At 45.2% G+C, this 21719-nt stretch overlaps 1 protein-coding gene across 1 annotated transcript in view; it reads right to left on the bottom strand.

The window, feature by feature from the left end:
* Positions 1-21719, bottom strand: part of GLRA1 (glycine receptor alpha 1) — a 50973-nt gene that overhangs the window by 24094 nt on the left and 5160 nt on the right. Inside the window, exon 3 of the mRNA XM_033406864.1 lies at positions 19356-19423. Within this exon, the coding sequence (XP_033262755.1) occupies positions 19356-19423 (68 nt within the window). The remainder of the gene's footprint in view (positions 1-19355; positions 19424-21719) is intronic.

The following is a 21719-nucleotide window of genomic DNA, read 5'->3' as shown; positions in this document are numbered from 1 at the left end:
AGCACCTGCTGCTGCTTTTTCTCTGAAGGTGCAGGATAAAGGAGGTTATGCTATATTTTCTTTTGGGGGGCTACCCGTAAATCCCGATCACCCTCGATCTGTCATCAGCAGGAATGGACTGAAGCAAACAGCCCTTCTGCCCCTCACGCTCCCCCCCTGCCACTTCCTCCCACATTCTGTTTGCCTACAGGAATATCAGTAGCTTCCTGAAATGTTCCAAGACGTCTTATGGGACTGTTCTATAATTTAGTTGAAGCCTCTCCCTCCAGCCCCATAGAAAATGACATTTGGTCTCATAATCAGGAATAAAGACACAGACGTAGAGAATGGACTTGAGGACACGGGGAGGGGGAAGGGTAAGCGTAAGCTGGGACGAAGTGAGAGAGTGGCATGGACATATATACACTACCAAATGCAAAATAGATAGCTAGTGGGAAGCAGCCGCATAGCACAGGGAGATCAGCTCGGTGCTTTGTGACCACCTAGCAGGGTTGGATAGGGAGGGTGGGAGGGAGACGCAAGAGGGAGGAGGTGTGGGAACATAGGTATATGTATAGCTGATTCACTTTGTTATAAAGCAGAAACTAACACACCATTGTAAAGCAATTAGACTCCAATAAAGATGTTAAAAAAAAATTTTCTATCTTATAAGTCCTGCGGTGGAGGGAAAACTTCAGGCCAGACTGGAGGTTGATTCTTTGTTTTTCCTGTTGATTGTAATAGCTCCCAACCTGGCCCCATCTCATCAGGGATTAGAAACAGCCTCTGTTTGTCCTGTGGATTTTACATGAAGTGCGTGTGTTTGTGTGTGTGTGTGTGTGTGTGTGTGTGTGTGTGTGTGAGTGAGAGAGAGAGAGAGAGAGAGAGAGAGAGAGGGAGGGAGGGAGGGAGGGAGGGAGAGATGAGGCATTGGGAGTCATGTCAGAGTAAACAGACTATGAATGGTTGGACAGAAAAAGCCTTCAGTCCCCAAACCCCAGCTGCACTTCTGATGTTCTTGCCAGCAACATGTCAAGCCAGTTTATGTGGCTGGAAGGAAGAAAAGAAAGTGGCATTTCTTAAAATGGCCTGTTAGGCACCAGGCACTGTTCTAGATACTGTCACATACATTTAATCCCTACAAAACCCCTGCAAGCTAGACATTCAAATTCTCCTAGTGAGGTTCAGGAAACTGAGGTTTGGAAAGGTTGAGCTAGTAAGCAGCAGAGCTGGAATCTGAATCCACATCAGCCTGACCTTCTAGTGAGCACTTGTTGGTTACGTCCCCTGGCTGTGGATGGCTGGTTCTGTGCTGGGGAGCCTCTTCTCTCACCCCCACTGCCTGCTCAGTTTAAGCCTTATCTCCTGTAGGAGGCTTGGTGCCCCCAGGCTTCCCTGACTTCTTCCTTTTCTGATCTCCTAGCAAAACCGAATGGCCAGAAACGTTTAATTTAGCACTACCTCACTGTGTGTGTGTCTTATCTCCTCAACTTGAAGGGCAACAGTTTGAGAGGATAAACCTGACCTTCTCTTTCTCTTGCACCATCCTACCTACTCACCCAGTCGGTGTACCTGGAGCTACCCACCACCCGGGAGGGGGAGGGGGAGGGGGAAGCAGAGCCGGAAAAAGTTGGGGTAGGAAGAGCTTTCCCCATTTTTTATTTATTTTTTATTTTTTTGACGTACACGGGCCTCTCCCGTTGTGGAGCACAGGCTCCGGACGCGCAGACTCAGCGGCCATGGCTCACGGGCCCAGCCGCTCCGTGGCATGTGGGATCTTCCCGGACCGGGGCATGAACCCGTGTCCCCTGTATTGGCAGGCAGACTCTCAACCACTGCGCCACCAGGGAAGCCCGAGCTTTCCCCATTTTATAGCTGGAGAGACTGCGGGTCAGAGAGAGGAGGCATTGTTCAAGGTCACATAGCAATTCAGAAGAGACCTGGGATTAAAATCTGGATTTACTTCTCCGGGCCCCACTGTTAGAAGGAGGAGTTAGGCTAGATGGTCTCTAAGAACCCTTCCAAATCTAATAGGTGATCGTTACTAGTTTTATGTTTTCCAGCGACATTTAATGGAGCATCTAAGTGCCAGGCACTGTTCTCGGCACTGGAGAACACGCTGAGAACAAGAAAGACATGTTTATGCTGTCACAGAGCCTACGGTGTAGCGCTTACACCACACGGAGATTGGGCTCTGCTGGGGATTAGGTACAGGGCACTGGGGAGATACAGAAGTCAAGGTGAGACCAAATATGGCAGAGCCAAAAAGGAAAAGCATTTTGGGCAGTTGGAACTGCACCTGTGAAGGCCTAGAGACAAAGCAAGAGCACGGTGCTTTGGACAGAAGAGCAAGTAGATGAGTGAGGGCAGGAGGGGGAGGAAGCACGCAGCGCCCAGCAGGCTGTCCTGGGGAATGCGGACTCCATCCTGGGACTCATGTGGAGTCTTCAAAGAATTTTAAGTAGGGAAGGATATTATTACAGTTGCATTTTATTACTGATATTTAAAAATACTTTATTTTTCTTATCACAGAAGTAATGCTTGTTGATTATAAAACAATAGAAACATACGTCACCTAAAAGGAGAAAAACAAAATGAAAACCATAGGGTCTCGCTTTGAAGCGATTCATGAGAAGTGAGGGTAAGAGCTGAGGAGACTGTGTCTGGTGTCCTCAGGCGACTTGTCCCCTTCTCCTAGTGCCCCCTTCTCCCCTCAGCACCCGCTCCCCAGACGAGCTGCTGCATCGATTTTCTCCTCCCCGGTTGGTAAACAGCAGCAGGAAATGCCGTTAGGAAGGGACCAATGTAACCGTTGTAATAGGCTGAAAGCTAAATGCCGTTTTGCTTACTTGGCTCTACAGTCACTCTGGTCAGTGTTCAGAACAGCACTGGAGTTCTCCAGCTGAGAACCTCAGGTCCCACCTCTGGTAGTTGGCTTCCAGGCCTTGACCCTCAAGGTGGCGCATCTTCTAAGTCCGAGGGGGAGGGACTGGCGGAGCTCTGGCTCAGCAGGCTCTAGCACCCACTCTCTAGTCTTGCCTCTGAGGTTCCCTGATGGCTTGATTTCTGGAAACTGGGCAGCTTCCATGCTTGCGAGACCAAGGTAGAGTATTAACTCATTCATTTGTTCGTTCTATCATTCAACAAACACGGATGGAAGGCTTCCTGTGTGCACCCACCGCCGCGCCATCCCCGCTCCGGTTATGTCTAATTTCAGACTCTAACCTCTCCCAGCAAACTCCTCTAAACTCAGTATTGTGGTGAAATAGGAAGCATGAGGTGCTTTAGTAGGAAAGAGCTAAGAACCTGGTGGGTGTGTTGGTGGGAAGAGGACGTGAAGGGCAAGATGTGTGCCCACAGCAGGCAGAACCAAGAGCCATCACCCAAGAGGAGGATGAAGAATCAGATTCTTATACCCTCCTAAGTCTCAGCCTTCTAGCCCTAAAAGGGATGTTTCTTCTCTAAACTTGATTCAACTCTATAAACACTTATGAGGCCCAGTGGGAGAACGGTGAGAGCAGAGGCTCAGGTCTTGGCTTCTACCCTCACAGAGCTCAGATTATCTAGCAAGCAAGGCAAGGTATGGACACAAATCTAACATACAAAACTGAAAGTCATAAGGGTCAGAAGAGGTTCTAACAAGCTGCTATTAGATATTGCTTTCAAGTCATTGACATTACTTCCAGGCAGGTTGGGTGATTCTGGAAGTGATTTTGGGGAGAAGGTGGCATTTGAAATGGCCCCTATCAGGTTGTTTCATCCTCCTGAAGTTAGCATCTCTAGATCTGGTGTTGTTCTGAGATACGAATAATATCTGATTTTGGCTGGAAAGGAGGCCAGTGATGTGTGAGGAGGAAGGACAGAGGTGAGGAATACAGGACAGGACGTGAGGACCAGGGCTTCGGCCTTGGTGTATTTAGGGTTAGGATTTGTAGAGTTGGCGGGGGTGGGATGGGGGGGCAGGTTATCAAAGGAATTTCATATGGAAGGAATAGCACCAGCAAAGGTGTATAGGCAGGGGCATTCAAACAGTTCAGTTTAGCTCAACCGTCAGCTGCGTAAGTAATAAAAGTCCCTCTTATTGAGGACCTACTAAGTACCAGGCCTTGTGCTAAGCATGCCACAAACTTCCGCTCATCTTATGTTTAAAACAGTCCTCTGATTATAGGTGGTTTCACCTTAATTTTATAGATGAAGAAGGCTCAGGGAGATTAAGTAATTAGTCCAAATTCACACAGTAAATAATGGGCTTGGAATTCAAATCTGGTTTGTCTGATTATATAAAGCGCATGCTCTTAACCACTCTGCTGTGATGAGGCTGTAGAGTGGATTGATTTGAAACTGTGGGTGTCCTTAACTGCCAAACCAAGGTGTTTGGATCTTATTCTGTAGCCAGTTGGGCACCACTGGAGTCTTAAGCAGTGGAGCAATATCCCAGTTTGACTGCAGGAAGATCAGCGTGGGAGGCGTGACCATGAAGTGCCGAAGTGAGAGAAAACGGGACCAGGGAGACTTATTTTGAGGCCACTGTGACAGTTCAATGAAAGATAAGGAAGAGCTAAACTGAGATAGTAGGGATGGAGAGTGGGGCAGAGGAGAGAATCATTGTTCTTTGTCATCATCATCTTATCCTTCATCATTTTCATCACAAATATTACAGGTAGACTTCTGTCTCAACTCCTTCCTTTTACACACGGCCCAGAGAGGGAAAGAGACTTTTCTCAGGCCACACAGCAGTTCAGTGACTAAGGTGGGACTTGCATACAGAAATCTTGACCCCTTTCCCACTACTTTTCCTAATCCCTTGTACACCTTTAAGGGCAGGAGGAGGAGAACCGAGCTGAATCTGCTATCAGGCAGTCTCTGCTCTCCTTGGAGAAACTCTAACTTAGACTCAGCTCTGACAGGATTTGGGATTAAGATGTGTGAGAACTGGAGCAGTCTGCTCAGAGCCAGGGACCAGGGGGCATTCAGAGTGGAGGGTCCCAGGCTTGGTTTATGAGCTGCTGCTGCTTCTCAAGCACTTTCCCAGACCTCTGAGAAGCACTGTGGAATCAGTCAAAGATGTTGCCTTCAAATGTGAGAAGAGTCACATCACTGCCCTGCGAGAGTATGGACCTGGCTCACCGGCACATGGAGAGTTTACTGAATCTTGACTGAGTGCCAGACACAGTGCTAAGTGCTTTAATGATCCCTCTCCCCAGATTCTCACAGGGATACTATTTTATGGATAAATTGAGCCTGGGGAGACTTAAAGTTAGTGACAGAGCTGAGGCTTGAATCCATGACTGGCTGACTCCAAAGTCCTGTGCTTTTAAGTAGTACACTGTGTTCGCTTCTTTCTTTCTTTCTTTTTTGTTTTTCTTTTTTGTGTCAGTTCCTTTTATTAATAATGTCTCATACTTATTAACTGCTTTTTACTTTACAAAGCACCCTCACATTAGTTTTGTTCTATGAAGTTCTATGAAAGGGCAGATTCTTATCTCCATTGGATAGACGTGGACATTAAAGCCCTAACAGCTCAAGTTCCCAGCACTAGTTACTGGCAGATGCAGAATTGATAATAACAGTGCACATAATACATTGACATGTTACCACATGCAAGGGATGATGCTAAGTTCTTTATGTGTGTTGTTTTATATTTACAATAATCTTGTGATGTAGGTTCTATTATTCTCATTTTACAGTTAGGCAAATTAAGGCACGCAGAAGTTAAAGTACTGTACCTGACGTCACACAGCTAGTAAGTGGCAAAGCTGGGATTTGAACCCAAGATGTTAATGCCAGAGCCCATGCATTTAGCTACTAGACTACACCATCCAGAATCTCCCAGATTTGTACTGAGCGACACTTTTGTGATACCTCAATGCCATCAGCTACTGCCTCTGGCTGCTGTTATGTTCCCGTGGGTTTGTAGATACCCACAATTAGCAGGAAGTATTAAAACAAGGCAAAGGAGGGGGGTGGGATGAATTGCGAGACTGGGCTGGACATATATACACTATTGATACTATGTATAAAATAGATAACTAATGAGAACCTACTGTATAGCACAGGGAACTCTACTCAATGCTCTGTGGTGACCTAAATGGGAAGGAAATCCAAAAAAGGGGGGATATATGTATACGTATAGCTGATTCACTTTGCTGTACAGTGGAAACTAATACAACATTGTAAAGCAGCTATACTCCAATAAAAATTTAAAAAAAATAAAAAATAAAAACGGGCAAAGGACAAAAGGCTTCTGCCCCATGTCCAGCAGTCTACTAGTACTCCTACATCGTTCCTGATTTGCCCCTTGAATTTTTTTTTTTTTTTTTTTTTTTTGGCCACGTCGCACAGCATGTGAGATCTTAGTTCCCTGACTAGGGATTGAACCTGCACCCCTTGCATTGAAAGCACAGAGTCTTAACCACTGGACCACCAGGGAAGTCCCTGCCCCTTGGATTTGACCCATTGTCTGCTCTACACTCAAGTACAGAGCTGGCAGACTCCCCGGATCCTGACCATTGCGTCCTTGGCTCCAGTTGCCTGCTCCATGCCTTCAACCTCTCCTAAGTCACCACCCTGCCTGTTGCGTTCTCATTTGGATCGCACATAATCAGGGCTACATTTGTTGTGAAGAACTGCCGATGGTTTGGACAAGTGGAGCGGAGCCTCTTTGTTTATCTTCAGGGGATCACTAAAGCCCAGCGTGAGTTTAATAATTACATAAAAATGCTAATTGCAGCCACTTTTATTGGATGTCTAACGTTTGCTAGAATTTTATATGCATTGTATCTCTAAACTTTTCATCAGCCTAGCACACTGAATATTATTATACTCATTTTACAGGGGAGGAAACTGAAATTCAGAGAGGTTAAACAGAGCTTAAGTGTCTTGCCCAGAGTCCCATAGCTAAGCTAGTAGGTGCTAGAGCAGGAATGTGAATCCACGACTGTCTGGCTCCCAATTTCACATTCTTTTGACAATTGCATGCTGCCTATTTCCTTTTTTTTTTTTTGGCCACTCTGTGAGGCATGTGGGATCTTAGTTCCCCAACTGGGGATTGAACCTGTGTCCGCTGCAGTGGAAATGTGGAGTCTTAATCACTGGACCACCAGGGAATTCCCTCTGTTTCCTTTTTTTGAAAACCAAGTTCCTAGATGGGTAGGTGAAAGAAACATAGTAGACATAGTATACTGGAATCTCACTGAGCCCATGTGACAGGTTGGCTCATACATATCCTCATAGTCAGTATCAGATGGAGAACTTTGTATTGTGATGCTAAACTGAGGTGGATCTGTAACTGGTTGCCGAAGGATGCAAATTGAAGCGTGGGTATTAACCTGAAAAGAGGAAAGAGGACAGTATTGGCAGTACAGGGCATAAAAGTGAGACATGCCACTAGTGAACTTGGAAATTTGGAAAATAAGTTTGATCTCTGCGAGTTAAACTAACAGGTGAACATGCAGCAAAGAAATTTGGCAAGGCTCAGCGTAATCACAAACCCATGTGTAATCTCAATGATTTAGAACAGGCCTGTGTTTGTAATTTATTAAGTGGAACCCTAATTTATTGTATTATGTCTTTTTTTTTTAAGGGTTTTTGCAGCTTTGGAGCTTTTTTTTAAAAAAATTATTTATTTATTTTGGTTGCCCTGGGTCTTAGTTGCGGCAGGCAGGCTCCTTAGTTGCGGCTTGAGGGCTCCTTAGTTGTGGCTCGTGGGTTTCTTTGTTGTGGGTGGCCGGCTCCTTAGTTGTAGCATGCAGCCTCCTTAGTTGTGGTGTGTGAACTCTTAGTTGTGGCATGCATGTGGGATCTAGTTCCCTGACTAGGGATCGAACCCGGGTCCCCTGCATTGGGAGCGTGGAGTCTTAACCACTGCACCACCAGGGAAGTCCCTATTGTGTCTTGTTTAGAGAACTATTTTATAAATATATTGGAGACCTTCATTCGGTAGCATAAGAAAGGGCAGTTTGATGAGCAGGAATTTGGCAATTGGTGGTCTAGCATCATCTGAAGGATAGGGTCACACTGCTTGGGGGAACACCAACTTTTTTTGTGTCTGAAAAGAGGGTTTCTGTGTGGTGAGGAGGGATGGTTTCTTAGACCTCTCTCTGGCCTGGATGAGATTTTCCTCAAGACTGTCTACCTTCTTTTCCTCAAATTTGGTATGTCAAAAGCAACTTTTGATTTGTTTCCCTGGTATTCAACGAATGGCAAGGGAGTGCTTTCATGGAGGACACAAGCATGCTGTTATTGGAATGGAAAGCCCCATCATAAAGTAAAATAACTTGACGGTCTTATTTACCCACTTCAGTCTTTTGTGGCTTTGATTGTCGTTAGTCAGCCTTCCTGAATCTGATCTGATGGAGAGCCAACCCTGGGATGCCATAAATTCACGACTGTGATGCCTCCCATGGTGGTATATTGAAGAGAGTCATCCAGCAGATGTTACCAAGACTGCCTATAACCCCATTTTCTGCCTCTTAACAGACTCTATGGCATGTGTGAGGGCTCTTTCCTTGGCTTCCTCTTGGTCTGCAGTTTACCAAGGCTTTGGGAGTGTCGAGATATGTCTAGCTGGATGGCCCTTAATAGACTTTTTCTTGGACTTCCCAAATCCCAGAGTGTAAATGGCCTAGCATTAGCTGTGTAGACAGACTGAACGTGTAATGGAAAAAGCAACAACAAACAAGGATCTCATCCACAATATTAACCAACCTCACACAATATTCAGTAATAAACCTAATGAGAAATGTGTGACTTGTGTGTGTGTATATATATATATATATTTATATATATATATACACACACATACACACACAATGAAATGATTCTAAAGCTTTACTGAAAGACATAAAGGAATACCTATATAAATGGAGAGACATACCACATTTATATAATATTGTTAAGATGTCAGTTCTCTACAAGTGAATCTATGAATTCAATGCAACCTCAGTCAAAATCTGAGGCAAGTTTTATAGGCATCAACAAGCTGATTCTACAGTTCGTATGGAAGAGAAAATGGACTGGAAATGACAAGAAAACCTTATTAAAGAAGAACAACAGAGGACTTTCTCTACCAGATATAGAAATACAGTGTTAAACCATAGTAATTAAAATAGAGTGGAAACAGATAATAGAGCAATGGACAGTAAACTGAGACTAGAAAAAGATATATGTGTATATGTGTGTGTGTGTGTGTGTGTGTGTGTGTGTGTGTGTATATATATATATATATATTTAGTTTCTGAGAAAGGTACCATTTCTGATCAGTGGAGAAATAATGGCTACTTAAGAATAATGCTGGAAAATTACTATTTAATCAGAGAAAAATAGTTAAACCATCACCAAATACTTTACAGCAAACTAAACTCCAAATGGATTATGGAGGTATATGTAAAAGAAGAAACTTATAATATTATTCAAAATGCCCATTATGCAAAAAAAGAAAGAAAAAAAGCAAAGATACTCAAATCCACTAGGAATCTGGAGTGAAAATTAAAAATGACAGTGAAGTACCATTTAAAAAGTCCCATTTGGTAAAATTAAAAAGCTTGATAATATCTTGAGTTGGCAAGGATAAAAACGCTGTTGTGGGAACAATTATTGAAGCTTCTTTGGGAGCAAGTTGGGCAATAATATTTGCCAAAATAGTGCAGGTCCTTTGATAAAGTAATTCCACTTCTGTAATATATCCTAAGGAAGCATGCAAAGAGTCATGTGCAAGACTATTCATTGTGGCCCTTGTTTGTAATAGTGAAAGCTGCATGAACCTACAGGCCCATCAGGAGACAAGTGGTTAAATACCATGAAGTGATGTTATGTCCAGAGCGTGGAATTTTACAGGCGGACCGTAAAACTGGAAATACTGATTAAAATCATTTTGTCACATACTGAATGTAATAATAATAAACCATTGTTATGTTTCCAAATTTGAGGGTGTGTAGAACGTTAAGAATGAGGTAGACCTGTATGTAGTGATGTGGAAAGATTCCAAGACATGGTGAAGTGAAAAAAAGCAAATTGTATTGCACAATCCTATTTAGACAAAGATGTGTAATAACGAAGGGATGTATCGATACATTCAAGGAAAGAAGACCAGTAAGACATACACTAAAGTGTTTTCTGCAGTGGTTAACTCAGATGGGACGGGGGAGACTGCAAAGCAGGGGCATTCCTGTTTCTCTCTCTCTTCTCTTTTTTACTGGACTTACTACAAAACTTGTTTTCATCTGTTGCTCATGTACTTTAAAAAAATGTTCCAGAGTTTTGCTGTCCATAAGCATAGTGTCAGTCAACACTGACTTGTTACCTAAACTGAAATGTCTTTTTTTTTCTCTTTTGGCTGCACCTAGTTCCCTGACCAGGGATCGAACCCATGGCCTCGGCAGTGGAAGCTCAGATTCTTAACCACTGGATTGCCAGGGAAGTCCCTAAACTGAAATGTCTTTGAGGTGATGTGTGTAGAAATGATTTTAGGATTCTGAGGAGGTCCCCAGAGCTACCTTGCGGGGGCCGATTGAGGAAATGGCCAAGGCATTGAGATTTCTGGCTTCTGTTCCACTTCCTCCAGAACAGCCCATTTTCAAAAATCAGTGTGTTAAAGTGCTGCATAAGATTCACCTTAAAAATGGACTGTGGGGCTTCCCTGGTGGCGCAGTGGTTGAGAGTCTGCCTGCCGATGCAGGGGACGCGGGTTCGTGCCCCGGTCCGGGAAGATTCCACATGCCGCAGAGCGGCTGAGCCCGTGAGCCATGGCCGCTGAGCCTGCGCGTCCGGAACCTGTGCTCTGCAACGGGAGAGGCCACAACAGTGAGAGGCCCGCGTACCGCAAAAAAAAAAAAAAAAAAATGGACTGTGGTGGGGGGCTGCTGTTAAAAACAATGCTTTGAAGCCCACTAACCCAGAGTAAGGATGAGCATGGCCCTGGTGCGCTCTGCTCTAAGCACTCCTGAGGGTCTGGGTTCATTGCTTGGCCTTTCAGCTCAAGGTGGAAATTGACATGCTGGCTGTACTCGGAGAGCACCCTAGATGGGAAAGGGACTGAGAACTGGGGAGAATGGCCAAGGGAGCCAGGCATGGCCAGGGAGCGAGAGGACTGACCTCAGTTATTGGAAGGCCTGTCAGGTGCAGAGATTGGTTCTCTGTGGCCCCAGGATCAGAATGAAAGCCATGAGCAAATGGAGATGTCAGAGGTGTCCCAAGATGAAGTGGGCTGCCTGGGGAGGTGCAGGGGTTCCCATCACTGGAGGTGTGCAAGCAGAAACTACAACATTTGTGGCAGAGGTTCTGACAAGAGATGGGGGTTCAAACTGGAGAACCTCCAATGTTAATTCTCTCTACAAATATTGATTGAGCTCCTATGGTCCAGGCAAAGTACTGGGCACTGGAAATATAGGGATGATTGAGAAAGACAGGGTCCCCACTCTCAATAAAAAAGCAAACAAAACAACAAACTAACAAGCAAACTTTTACTTTTTAGGTATTACTCCGAAGATAATAGAACATGATGCGACAGTGACCGGAAGGGGGGACATTTTTAGATAGGGACTCAGGGAAGCACCTTCTGAAGAAATATCTGAGCTGAGACCTGAAGGATGAGAAGGAACCATTCATGCAAAGATTTTTCTGGGCAGAAGGAGCTGAGCGTAGTAAAAGGATTAAGCAGGTGTTGCAGGATTTGAAGCAGGGGAATGCTGTGATGTGATTTAGGGTTTAAAAGGCACTATGGGAAGTGGTAGAGAAGGGGAGGAAGGGAGGCGGGGAGGCCGGTTAGGAGGCTGTTTCAGTCAAGCAGGATAGAGATGTGCCAAGTTGAACTAGAGTTGACAGCAGTAGAGTTGGAAAGAAGTAGATGGATTTAAGTTTTATCTTCTATGAGTCAAAATCAATTCATTCAATCAACTGATTCCAATTCATTCAATCAGTTGATTCGATTTAGTCAATTGATCCCAGAAGTAGGCTGGCATTCAGAAGTGACTGATTCCTAAACAATGTGTTAACTTTTATAGTTGGACATAGGGGGCATTTAACCTCCTCGCATGGTAGCTGTTTTCATAGATCTTGGGGTCTCACTTGCAAATATCCACAGGGATGGACAGCCAACGGCTTCTCTCAATACCAGTTCTGATAGAATTGCACAGATCCTACTCGTTAGCCAAACCAGAGTGCAGGAGACCAGGATGAAGTCATGTCCTCCCACGACCCTGACATCCCCTTGGCTCTGCAGCCTCTCCTCTTGCCCCACACTCAGCAGGTGGCCTAGGCCAAGAGCAGGGCACCAGGATTCAGGCAGCCTGGGGATAATAACTGGTGATGGTGTTTATTGGCTGGAAAAGCTTGGGTGAATTAAGCCTCTCTGAGCTTCAGTTTCCTCATCTGTAAAATGGGATTGTTGTGTTATATGAAATGATCCCCATACTTTGCTAACCACAGATGCCTGGTTTTTAGAACAGTGCTCAATAAATGACAAATGATGCCACCACCACCTCACCTTCTCTTTATAGCAGAGCTTTTTGAAAGAATTATCTTCCTACTGTCTTCACTTCCTTTTGTCTTGTGCTTTCGTCGTGCCCCTGAATCGCATTCTCTAATTTCATACATGCTCCCCTCCCCCATCCTCCATTGCCCAACCCATTGGATGAGATTCTCTTTTCTTACTTGACTTGTCTCCTCTTTTACTGCTGTTGAACACACACCAGCTTTTAAAACCCCTCTCCTCTCTGGGTCATTCTACAACGCCATTCTCTCCTGGAAGGTTTTATTTTATTTATTTATTTATTTTTAACATCTCTATTGGAGTATAATTGCTTTACAATGGTGTGCTCGTTTCTGCTGTATAACAAAGTGAATCAGCTATACGTATACATATATCCCCATATCCCCTCCCTCTTGCGTCTCCCTCCCACCCTCCCTATCCCACCCATCTAGGTGGTCACAAAGCACCGAGCTGATCTCCCTGTGCTATGCGGCTGCTTCCCACTAGCTATCTATTTTACATTTGGTAGTGTATATATGTCCATGCCACTCTCTCACTTCGTCCCAGCTTACCCTTCCCCCTCCCCATGTCCTCAAGTCCATTCTCTACATCTGCGTCTTTATTCCTGTCCTGCTCCTAGGTTCTTCAGAACCATTTTTTTCCCTCTTTCTGACTTACTTCACTCTGTATGACAGACTCCTGCAAGGTTTTAACATGCAGAGAACCATGATCAGATTTCTACTTCAGAAAAATTACTCAAAACCACACAACAGCATTTTCACAGCACCCGGCACATAATACATGTTCAGTAAGCGTTGCCTAGTATTGCTGTCGGTCACTGTTATTCTCTGTGTTCCATGGCATTCTGTGCATACCTCTGTAATCTCACTCATCATGTTGCGGTATTCTCTTTGATTTCCTTGTCCACCTTCTCCAATAGACTCCTTGAAAGCAGAGACCTGCCTGGCTCCTGTTTACTTATGGGGCCATGGGAGGATTTTACTTTTCTTCAGGTAGGGCCATGTGGCTTCCTTTGGGTAGTGAAATGTGCGCAGAAGTGCTATATGTCACTTCTGGGTGGAAAGCACTTACTTGCCGGTGTGCCACCCCTTAGTGCCTTCTTCCTCTCACAGCAAATGTGAAATCGCCTGTTGATCTGGAAATGCAAGGCTCAGCCACGACGTGGAGGACAGTAGTCCTGGAGAGTCCCCCAGATCTGTAGCAGACTTTAGGTGAGTGATACATCGGTCTTTGCTGTTCTAAGACACTGGGATTTCAGGGGTTGTTTGTTGCTGCAGGAAAGCCTAGCCTAATATGAGTAAAACGGATCTATATCCTTACAGCCTGTTCACGTACAGTATAGGACCTTAAAAACGGAGGTGGAAACAATAAATGAATAAATAGGGAACAGAAGGAAAAAAAAAACTAGAAAGACATTTCCTTAGGCTTATGTGTTGGAGTCCTTGGCTGACTGGTTCAATAGTTAATAATCCTTTACATTTCTGTAGCATTCATAAAGGGCTCTCATACCCACTTCTTGTGTATTCCTACACACCATTCTTAGAGCCAGGTGCCAAGGGGGAACTGAGTCTCAGTGGTATTAAACTGTGGCAGAGCTAGAGCTCAAACCTTGGTCTGTTTCCTGGTTCAGGGCTCTGTCCATTGCCCCCCTAATATTGACAAATAAGGCCAAACGTGTGGACGGTAGTTGCATAGGCCATTGCCAATTGCCAGGGGTCCTGGCCACAGTGTGCCTGTCTCTGTGCCAGGCTATCCCGGCCCTTGGCAAGAGAGGCTGGAGCACACGTCCTCATAATGGAAATGCTGAGATTCATGCCCAAAGGACGTCAAGACCCACACACACAGACACTCACACACACATGCACACACTCTGTCTCTCTTTCACATCTGCTGACATTTAGTTCCACATGAATTCCAGCTGTCTGCATGTCCCCACGTGTGCACACTCACCTGTACACCTGAACACATGTATCGACATACTCGTACACATAGACTGTTACACATTAAATATTCTTTCACTTATTCACGTGTTCTTGTATTTACGCACATTCACATGCACATGCGTACAGACATATTCCTGGCTCAGGTGCTGCTACATACTTAAGTATGTGCTTCACAAATATCCATACACAATTACCTATGTGGAAATAATACCCTTCATGCATTTTCACTCTTAAGCACTTTCACGTAGTCCTACGTATATACGCAGATACATGCACATCCTCACTACACACATTCACATGTGCATTTATAACCACAGAAGTACACATACTTATGTTCATAGCTGTACGTGGTCAGATACATCTCTCTCTGAGGTTACCTGTCTAAATCTGTTCATACTAGCGTACACATATACACAGGCCAATGTGTACATTTGCACAAACACATGGTCCCACAATATACACATGCACACACATGCTCCATGACGTATAGATGCTGCAGAGCACACACTTAGGTGCACTCGTAAGCACACGTGTCAAGACAAGCTGGATGGTTCCCTCTAGGTCCTAGCTCCAGATCTTTCTCTTGTAGAGTGCCGAAGTTGCTGCTCTAGGCCAGGACTCCCTTCCCTCTTCTCCCTCGTCCATTCCTGTCCCTGCTTCTACCTTCATCTCACTGCATAGACTCAAAGAGAGTCGCTGGAAAGGTCAGATGAAGGCCAGCCAGACTCAGCCCTCCCCTCGTCAGGAACGGATAGAGACCCCTGTTGCTTTGCTGGCTGCCTTCTCTGCTCTCAGCTCTGGTGAATAAAGCCAGGCTCTGAGAGGCAGACAGTCAGGCCTGGGGACTCCAGCTGTTTACAGAGCGGCTCTGCACTCCTGTTGCTCTTAGAGAACAGACACAGCCTGGAAAGTTTCTGACATCGGGACTATGTCCATATTACCGTAGACCCAGGGTGCACGACCAGCTCTTTGCGTGGCTGGTGAGGCAGAGCCCTGGGATGAAAGTCTGGGGGCCTGGGCATGTCTGTTCAATGAAGTTCCCCTTTAGCTCTAACTTCTTTATGATGAAAAGAAACAAGCAAGGGCTGGGTAATCCCAAACATCCGGAAATTAAATGTTTATATTTGGCTCAGGAGAACGTGGGGTTTGGGGTGATATAGATCTGAATTCAATTCCCACTTCTGCTACTGATTAGCCGCATGTCCTTATGCAAGTGACCTAACCTTTCTGAGCCTCAGTTTACTTATCTGTAAAATGGGGATAACATGTCCTGCCTCATGGGGGTTGTTGTGAGGTCTACATGAGATGAAGCATGTGGAAGTGCTCTGCATACTGCCTGGCACACAGTAGCATTTAATGTGTGGTTGTTGCCCTTGTTACTATATTTTTTTGTTTTTGTTCTTGTTTTTGTTTTGCGGTTCGCGGGCCTCTCACCGTTGTGGCCTCTCCCGTTGTGGAGCACAGGCTCTGGACGTGCAGGCTCAGCGGCCATGGCTCACGGGCCCAGCTGCTCCGCGGCATGTGGGGTCTTCCTGGACCGGGGCATGAACCCGTGTCCCCTGCATCGGCAGGCGGACTCTCAACCACTGCGCCACCAGGGAAGCCCTGTCTAAACGTTATTGATCTCCACTCCAGGGGGCCATCTCTCTGTGCTCCCCTTGTTGGTTATCTCCATTTTCATTACTTACTATTTACTCCTGAGGCATGCTGAGCCTACCATGATTTGAGGTTGGATTTCCACATTTGATAACGCTTAGGTTGTTGCTTAAGTGTGCTTTGTGGGCCTGGGGTCCCTCAGTTTCCCCCATCTGTGCTCTTCAGTGTTCTGGCAGTTACAAGGATTGGATCTTAATCCCTGCCCAGTCAATAACTAGTTCTGGGACGTGATGTCACCAAATCTCGGTTTCCTCTGCTGTAAATTGGGGAATAGTGTGTCTGCCATGTCTGCTTTGTAGAGTGGTCATTACAGTAAGTATTTGGTGAAGGAATCAAGTGAGAGAATGAGTGTGAAAATGTGTTGAAAACTACTAGTGGCATTTCATGATAATAACTGACATGCATTGTGTGTGTACTGTGTGTCGGACCCTGCACTTAGCACTTCTGTGCCTTATCTCCTAATCCTCACAGCAGGTCACAAGGTGGCTGCTATTGGTCCCCTGCTCTGCAGATGAGGAGGCTAACTTAGGCTACCTTGTCCAAAGCCACAGAGCTGAGCCTCAGATTTTGTCTGGGCATGGAAGACTGTGTCCTTACTGCTGTACTGTCTGTAGAAAGCAGCATGCAGCAGGAATGAAGTCTGGAAAGGTAGACAAGAGATACCAGAGAGGGGTAAGGCTCAGAGAAGTCTAGGAATTGCTCAGGATCACACAGCTAATCAGTGGTGGCTTTGGGGCTTCAGTGCCCAGAGCCTCCATCATCGCCACCATCATCATCATCATCATCGAAAACATTTAGAGCACTTAACAAAGCATTTACTGTGATAAACACTTCCCTGCACATAATTTCCATCCATAATAACTTGAGGAGGTAAAAAAAAAACAACAACTTGGTGAAGTAGTATGATGTTAATCACCCCTGGGGTTTTACATACAACGAAGCTGAGGCTTAAAGATACGAACCAAATCAGCTTCTTACATATAGTGAGTGAACCCAGGTCTACGTCACTTCAGAGTCTCGGCTTTTAACCACCACACAAAATAAGGGCAAACCACGACGCCTGTAGTAATCTGTAACAAGGAAATAGATCTCTGTGTGACAATTACAGGGAAACAGGTGGGGGTGGCCTTGGAGTGCAGATATGTACACCTGTCCTCAGATAACCAAGTTCTTAACATAACCGGGTGGCCCGTGACTTGGTTTGATGACTCTTTACCATTTCAGAAGAAGAGAGGAAGTGTCAACACTCACCCCACAGGGCCTATGAATAATGTAGATGTCAATGCACTTCTGATTTGGGAGGGAGAAGAAGAAAAGCAGAGAAGTTCACTAGAAGCTCTAATAAGATATCCATTCACAGAGTGGAAAGACTTGGCTTTCGAACCTGGAGGCCCAGTGAAAAGCAGCCATGCTGGTTCCTAGTCAACAGGTGGGGCCATCTCCATATGGAGATAAAAGGCCTATGGGTTTTAGGGAATTGATCGCTTTTCCTTTGGATGTGGGCAGGGTCTCTTGACCATATTAAGACAGACCTCTCTGCAGGAGCATAGATTTTGGACCATTTGCCCCATGACATACGGAGCTCAGTGATTTTTGCCAGTTTGGGACTAGAAGGTTAGATCTAATCTCCATAAATGTTTAGGACCAAATAATGGTTTGAATCAATAGACAATATATCTGATTTGGCTTATTTGTTTTAGACAATGACTGAGACCTGTTATTAGATCACTGTGCCAGCTGCCGAGGTTACCACAGGAAATGAGACAAGATTCTGGCCCCCAGAGAACTGACAGTAGTGAGAGGAGGGACACACGAGCAGACTGTGAGAGTGTAGGTGCAGATGGTCAGTGCTGTTATGGGAATTGTAGCACGTGTCACAAGAATGGGTAGAAGGGACCCATCACAGGCTTAGGTCAAGCGCACACATGAGCTCACACACGTGTACACACATGTTAGAGTGTGAAGCCTTCCTGTGGAGGTCATTCCTTTTTTTTTTTTTTTTTAAAGAATAGCTTTATTGCTTTGCCAGGCAAAGGGGGACACAGAGGGCTCCTGCCCTTGAAAACTATATGTCCCCTTGCAGAGGTCATTCTAAGCGGAGAGTTAAGGGACCCTGGAGGCTGGCAGTGGAAAGGAGGCTGGAGCGGGTGCTCTGGGCAGAGGCCTCAGCAGCATCAAGAGAAGGCTGAAAACCAGAGGGCGAGCACGGCCCGTGTGGAGAACGCCGGACAATTCCATTTATCCAGAATGGGAAGCAAGAGGGAAGAGATGCAGCCGCGCAGAATCAGAGGGGCCTTCTAAGCTTAATGCTGACGGGGAGGGGGTTCCACAGGGAGGCGTTAATGCAGGGGACTGGCGTAGTTAGGTTTGTATCTTAGAAAGACCACGGTGTGAGGAAGAATGGATTGGAGGCGGGCAAGATGCAAGTCTTGGGACGCTTTGCAGTAATGTGGGCCAGGCACCATGGAAGCCTGAGCTGGACCAGGGTCAGGCGGACATAGGGGAATGGGTGGTTTAGAGGATTTCAAGGCAGGCACATCTACAGGGCTTGGTGATCGACTGGCTGCTTCTGCCTCTGCTCATAAAGAGATGATTGAAACTGCCTTAATTATTTTCTCACAAGCTAGATTGCTCCCTTCAAAACAAGTATAATTGATTTTTTGTTTTCAAGGATTGAGAAAAAAAATTGAAAGTAGCATTACATTTAGTTATAATCACTAATGTAAGATTTACTCTGTGTAGAGATGAGAAAAACATAGAAATACTGAAGGATATGAAATCATGCATAAGTGTACGATCCAGGGATAATTGCTTTAACATTTTGGTATTTTTCCTTCTAGTCTTTTTTTGTAGAATAACTGATTTACTTTAAACTTTTTACTATGGGAATTTAAAAATACATACAAAAGTAGAGAGAAGAATCAATATACCCATTTTAGCTTCTGTAACCAGTCTTCTGCTATTGCACAGTTGAATTTTAAACTTAAAAGCAGGTCTTTACATTTGCTTTAATCTAAAACTTTCACCTGTTGATAGAATTTTGCTTTTGTAATCCTGAGTGTTTAGCATGTGCTAGCCCTGCTAGCTCTTTGGCCATTTTCAGATGTATGTCTTTACCCAAAACATTGACTAGGACAGTAAAAATGTCCAAATCCCATAGTATACCACTGAAGACGTGAAAAAACACCAGATTTTCCACCTCCTTGGGGAAGACCAGCGCAGAGGGTAGATATTTCAGGGAGAGAGATATCCCGAGCAGGAAATAGCAGCTTGTGTTTTGACTCACTCACCATAGTTGTCTCAGCAATGGAACCGAAGCTGTTGATGAAAATGTTGCAGCTCACATTCACCGGGGGACCTGCCAATCAAGAGAGATTCCTGCTTAGTTCCAAGGCCAAGAAGAAATCCCCAGGATAGGACCAGTTTGTGGGATTTTGACTTCAGGGATGGATCCCCCTTGGTGGAGGAGACCCTTGCTTGACCTGCACCCCACCCTGGAGCAGCGGGGACTCCCAGCCACATTGCTATGTCAGATTCCCTGGTCCCCAAGTGAGCACCAGGTATAGAACACCAGAGGCTGAGCCGGGATGTACTTTCATTAACAGGATAATTCATCATCCTGCCATATGGTTGAAATCCCTTCCCCAAACCCCATTGGCTGCCTTCTAATTTGCGGCTGCAAGGTTACAGCTACAACATTTGGAGGCCATCTTGGGAATCGCAAGGAACAGCAAGTTCTTTGCCTTGAACTTATGAACCAAGAATGATTGTCTGAAAGGGCACTGATGGGAATTACCAGCTGTGGTATCCAGAGGGAACCTCAAAGGAAGTCCATAAGTCTTTGTTAAATACTTTCCAGGCAAGCTTTTTGAATACTACTGCAAGGGCAGGAAGGAAGTGGAGGAATATGTGCTCTTTGGAATCTCATTGCTAGAGGGACCTCTGTCCAATTGAAGCCCAGTCTCTTCATTTTATACTATTAATTACAGCAGCTACCATTTACTGAGCAGGTTTTGCTGTTGTGCTGAGAGTATTACTAACATTATCTCATTCTATCCTCTCAACAACTCCATGAGAAGACATGGTTATTCCCTCCATTTTACAGATGAGGAAACAGAGGCACAGAGAGGTTATTTGCCCACGGCTACACAGATAGTAAATGGTCAAGCTTGAGCTCAGATTGATCTAATTCCAAAGCTAGTGGTCTTAATGGCTATACTTTTTGAAAGAGGTTCAGAGAAAGGAAGGGGCATGCTCAAGGTCACAGAGTGGCAGAATCCAGGATTTTAAGCACTGGGCTTCCACATGTGCTGAGAAGAGGGCCGGCATAAAATAACCAGGGAGGGATGTGAGAACGTTGGTAAGGGTCATAGAAGTAGTAGGAGTCCAGGTGTGAGAGAGGTTCTGAAGAGTGAGGCATTAGGGAAGACCTCATGAAGGTGATGACCTTGAGCTGACCTTGAAGGTGGGAGGACTTGGATAATAGGTCATAATCCTTCACTTGAAGATTGTGACATGCCATTTGTGAATTTTTTCAGGTCCACTTTCTTGTTGATCCCCATGAGGTCCTGAGGTTGGCAGGGCAAAGTTACTGTCCCAGCTTCGTAAGTGGAGCACAGAGAGTTTTAGTAACTCACCTGGGCTTATTTACCCAGCAAGTGGTGGAGCCAGGACTCAAACCCAAGTTTTCTGATACCCACTTCTCTCTGTCCCTCTTGAAAAAGTAGCCCAAGCATTTCACCCAAACTCAGCCAAGACTTCCTTCTTTTCGGAAATCCTGGTGTATAGGAAAGGACTCAATCCTGCTGTGAGAATCCAGGTTTTTCTTCCAAGGGATTGCCAGGATTCCTGGGTTTTAGACATAGCCCCAAGCTCTCCCTGGCTCTTTGCCCTGAGACACGCCCCTTCCCTTTTCTGGGTTGCAATTTCCCCATCAATTTGGTAGAGTAGATCTTGATCTGGGCAGTCATTCTCAGCTCCATGGGGTTGCAATTCCCTTATGGAAGCTACCCATTTGAATTATGATGTTACTGTATAGAATTTCAGGGCTGGAAGGTCTCTCTCTTTTTCTTTTTTTTTTTTTTTTTAAACATCTTTACTGGAGTATAATTGCTTTACAATGGTGTGTTAGTTTCTGCTTTATAACAAAGTGAATCAGTTATACATATATCCCCATATCTCTTCCCTCTTGCATCACCCTCCCTCCCACCCTCCCTATCCCACCCCTCTAGGTGGTCACTCGGTGCTTTGGAAGGTCTCTTAAAAGTCACTTAATCTATTGCTTCCGAAACTGAGGTGCAGACAGGACTGTCTGCCGTAGCATCATCTGGGAAACTTGTTAAACTACAGATTCCTGGGCCCAGCCCCAGACCCAGTGAACCCAAACCTGTGAGGATTAGCCCAGAGTTTATTTGTTTAACAAGTGACTTGGGTGATCCTCACGCAGAGCCAGGTTTAGGAACCGCTGCTACCCATGCAAGACTTAGCACTTGATCACCTCCAGCAGTGGGGAACTCATTTCGTCTCGAGCAGCCCTTTCCATAGTTGGATGGCTCTGCTTGCTAAAAACTTCGTCCTTATGCTGAGCGGGAATCTGCCTCCTTGGTCACTTTCACCCAAACAAAGGCCCACTAGGGTTTTCTTCCCCTCATTTA

Source organism: Orcinus orca, chromosome 3 (assembly GCF_937001465.1).
Source record: "Orcinus orca chromosome 3, mOrcOrc1.1, whole genome shotgun sequence".
NCBI classification, from domain to species: domain Eukaryota; kingdom Metazoa; phylum Chordata; class Mammalia; order Artiodactyla; family Delphinidae; genus Orcinus; species Orcinus orca.
The sequence above is the reverse complement of the archived record's forward strand: the minus strand, read 5'-3'. Positions and strand labels throughout refer to the sequence as shown.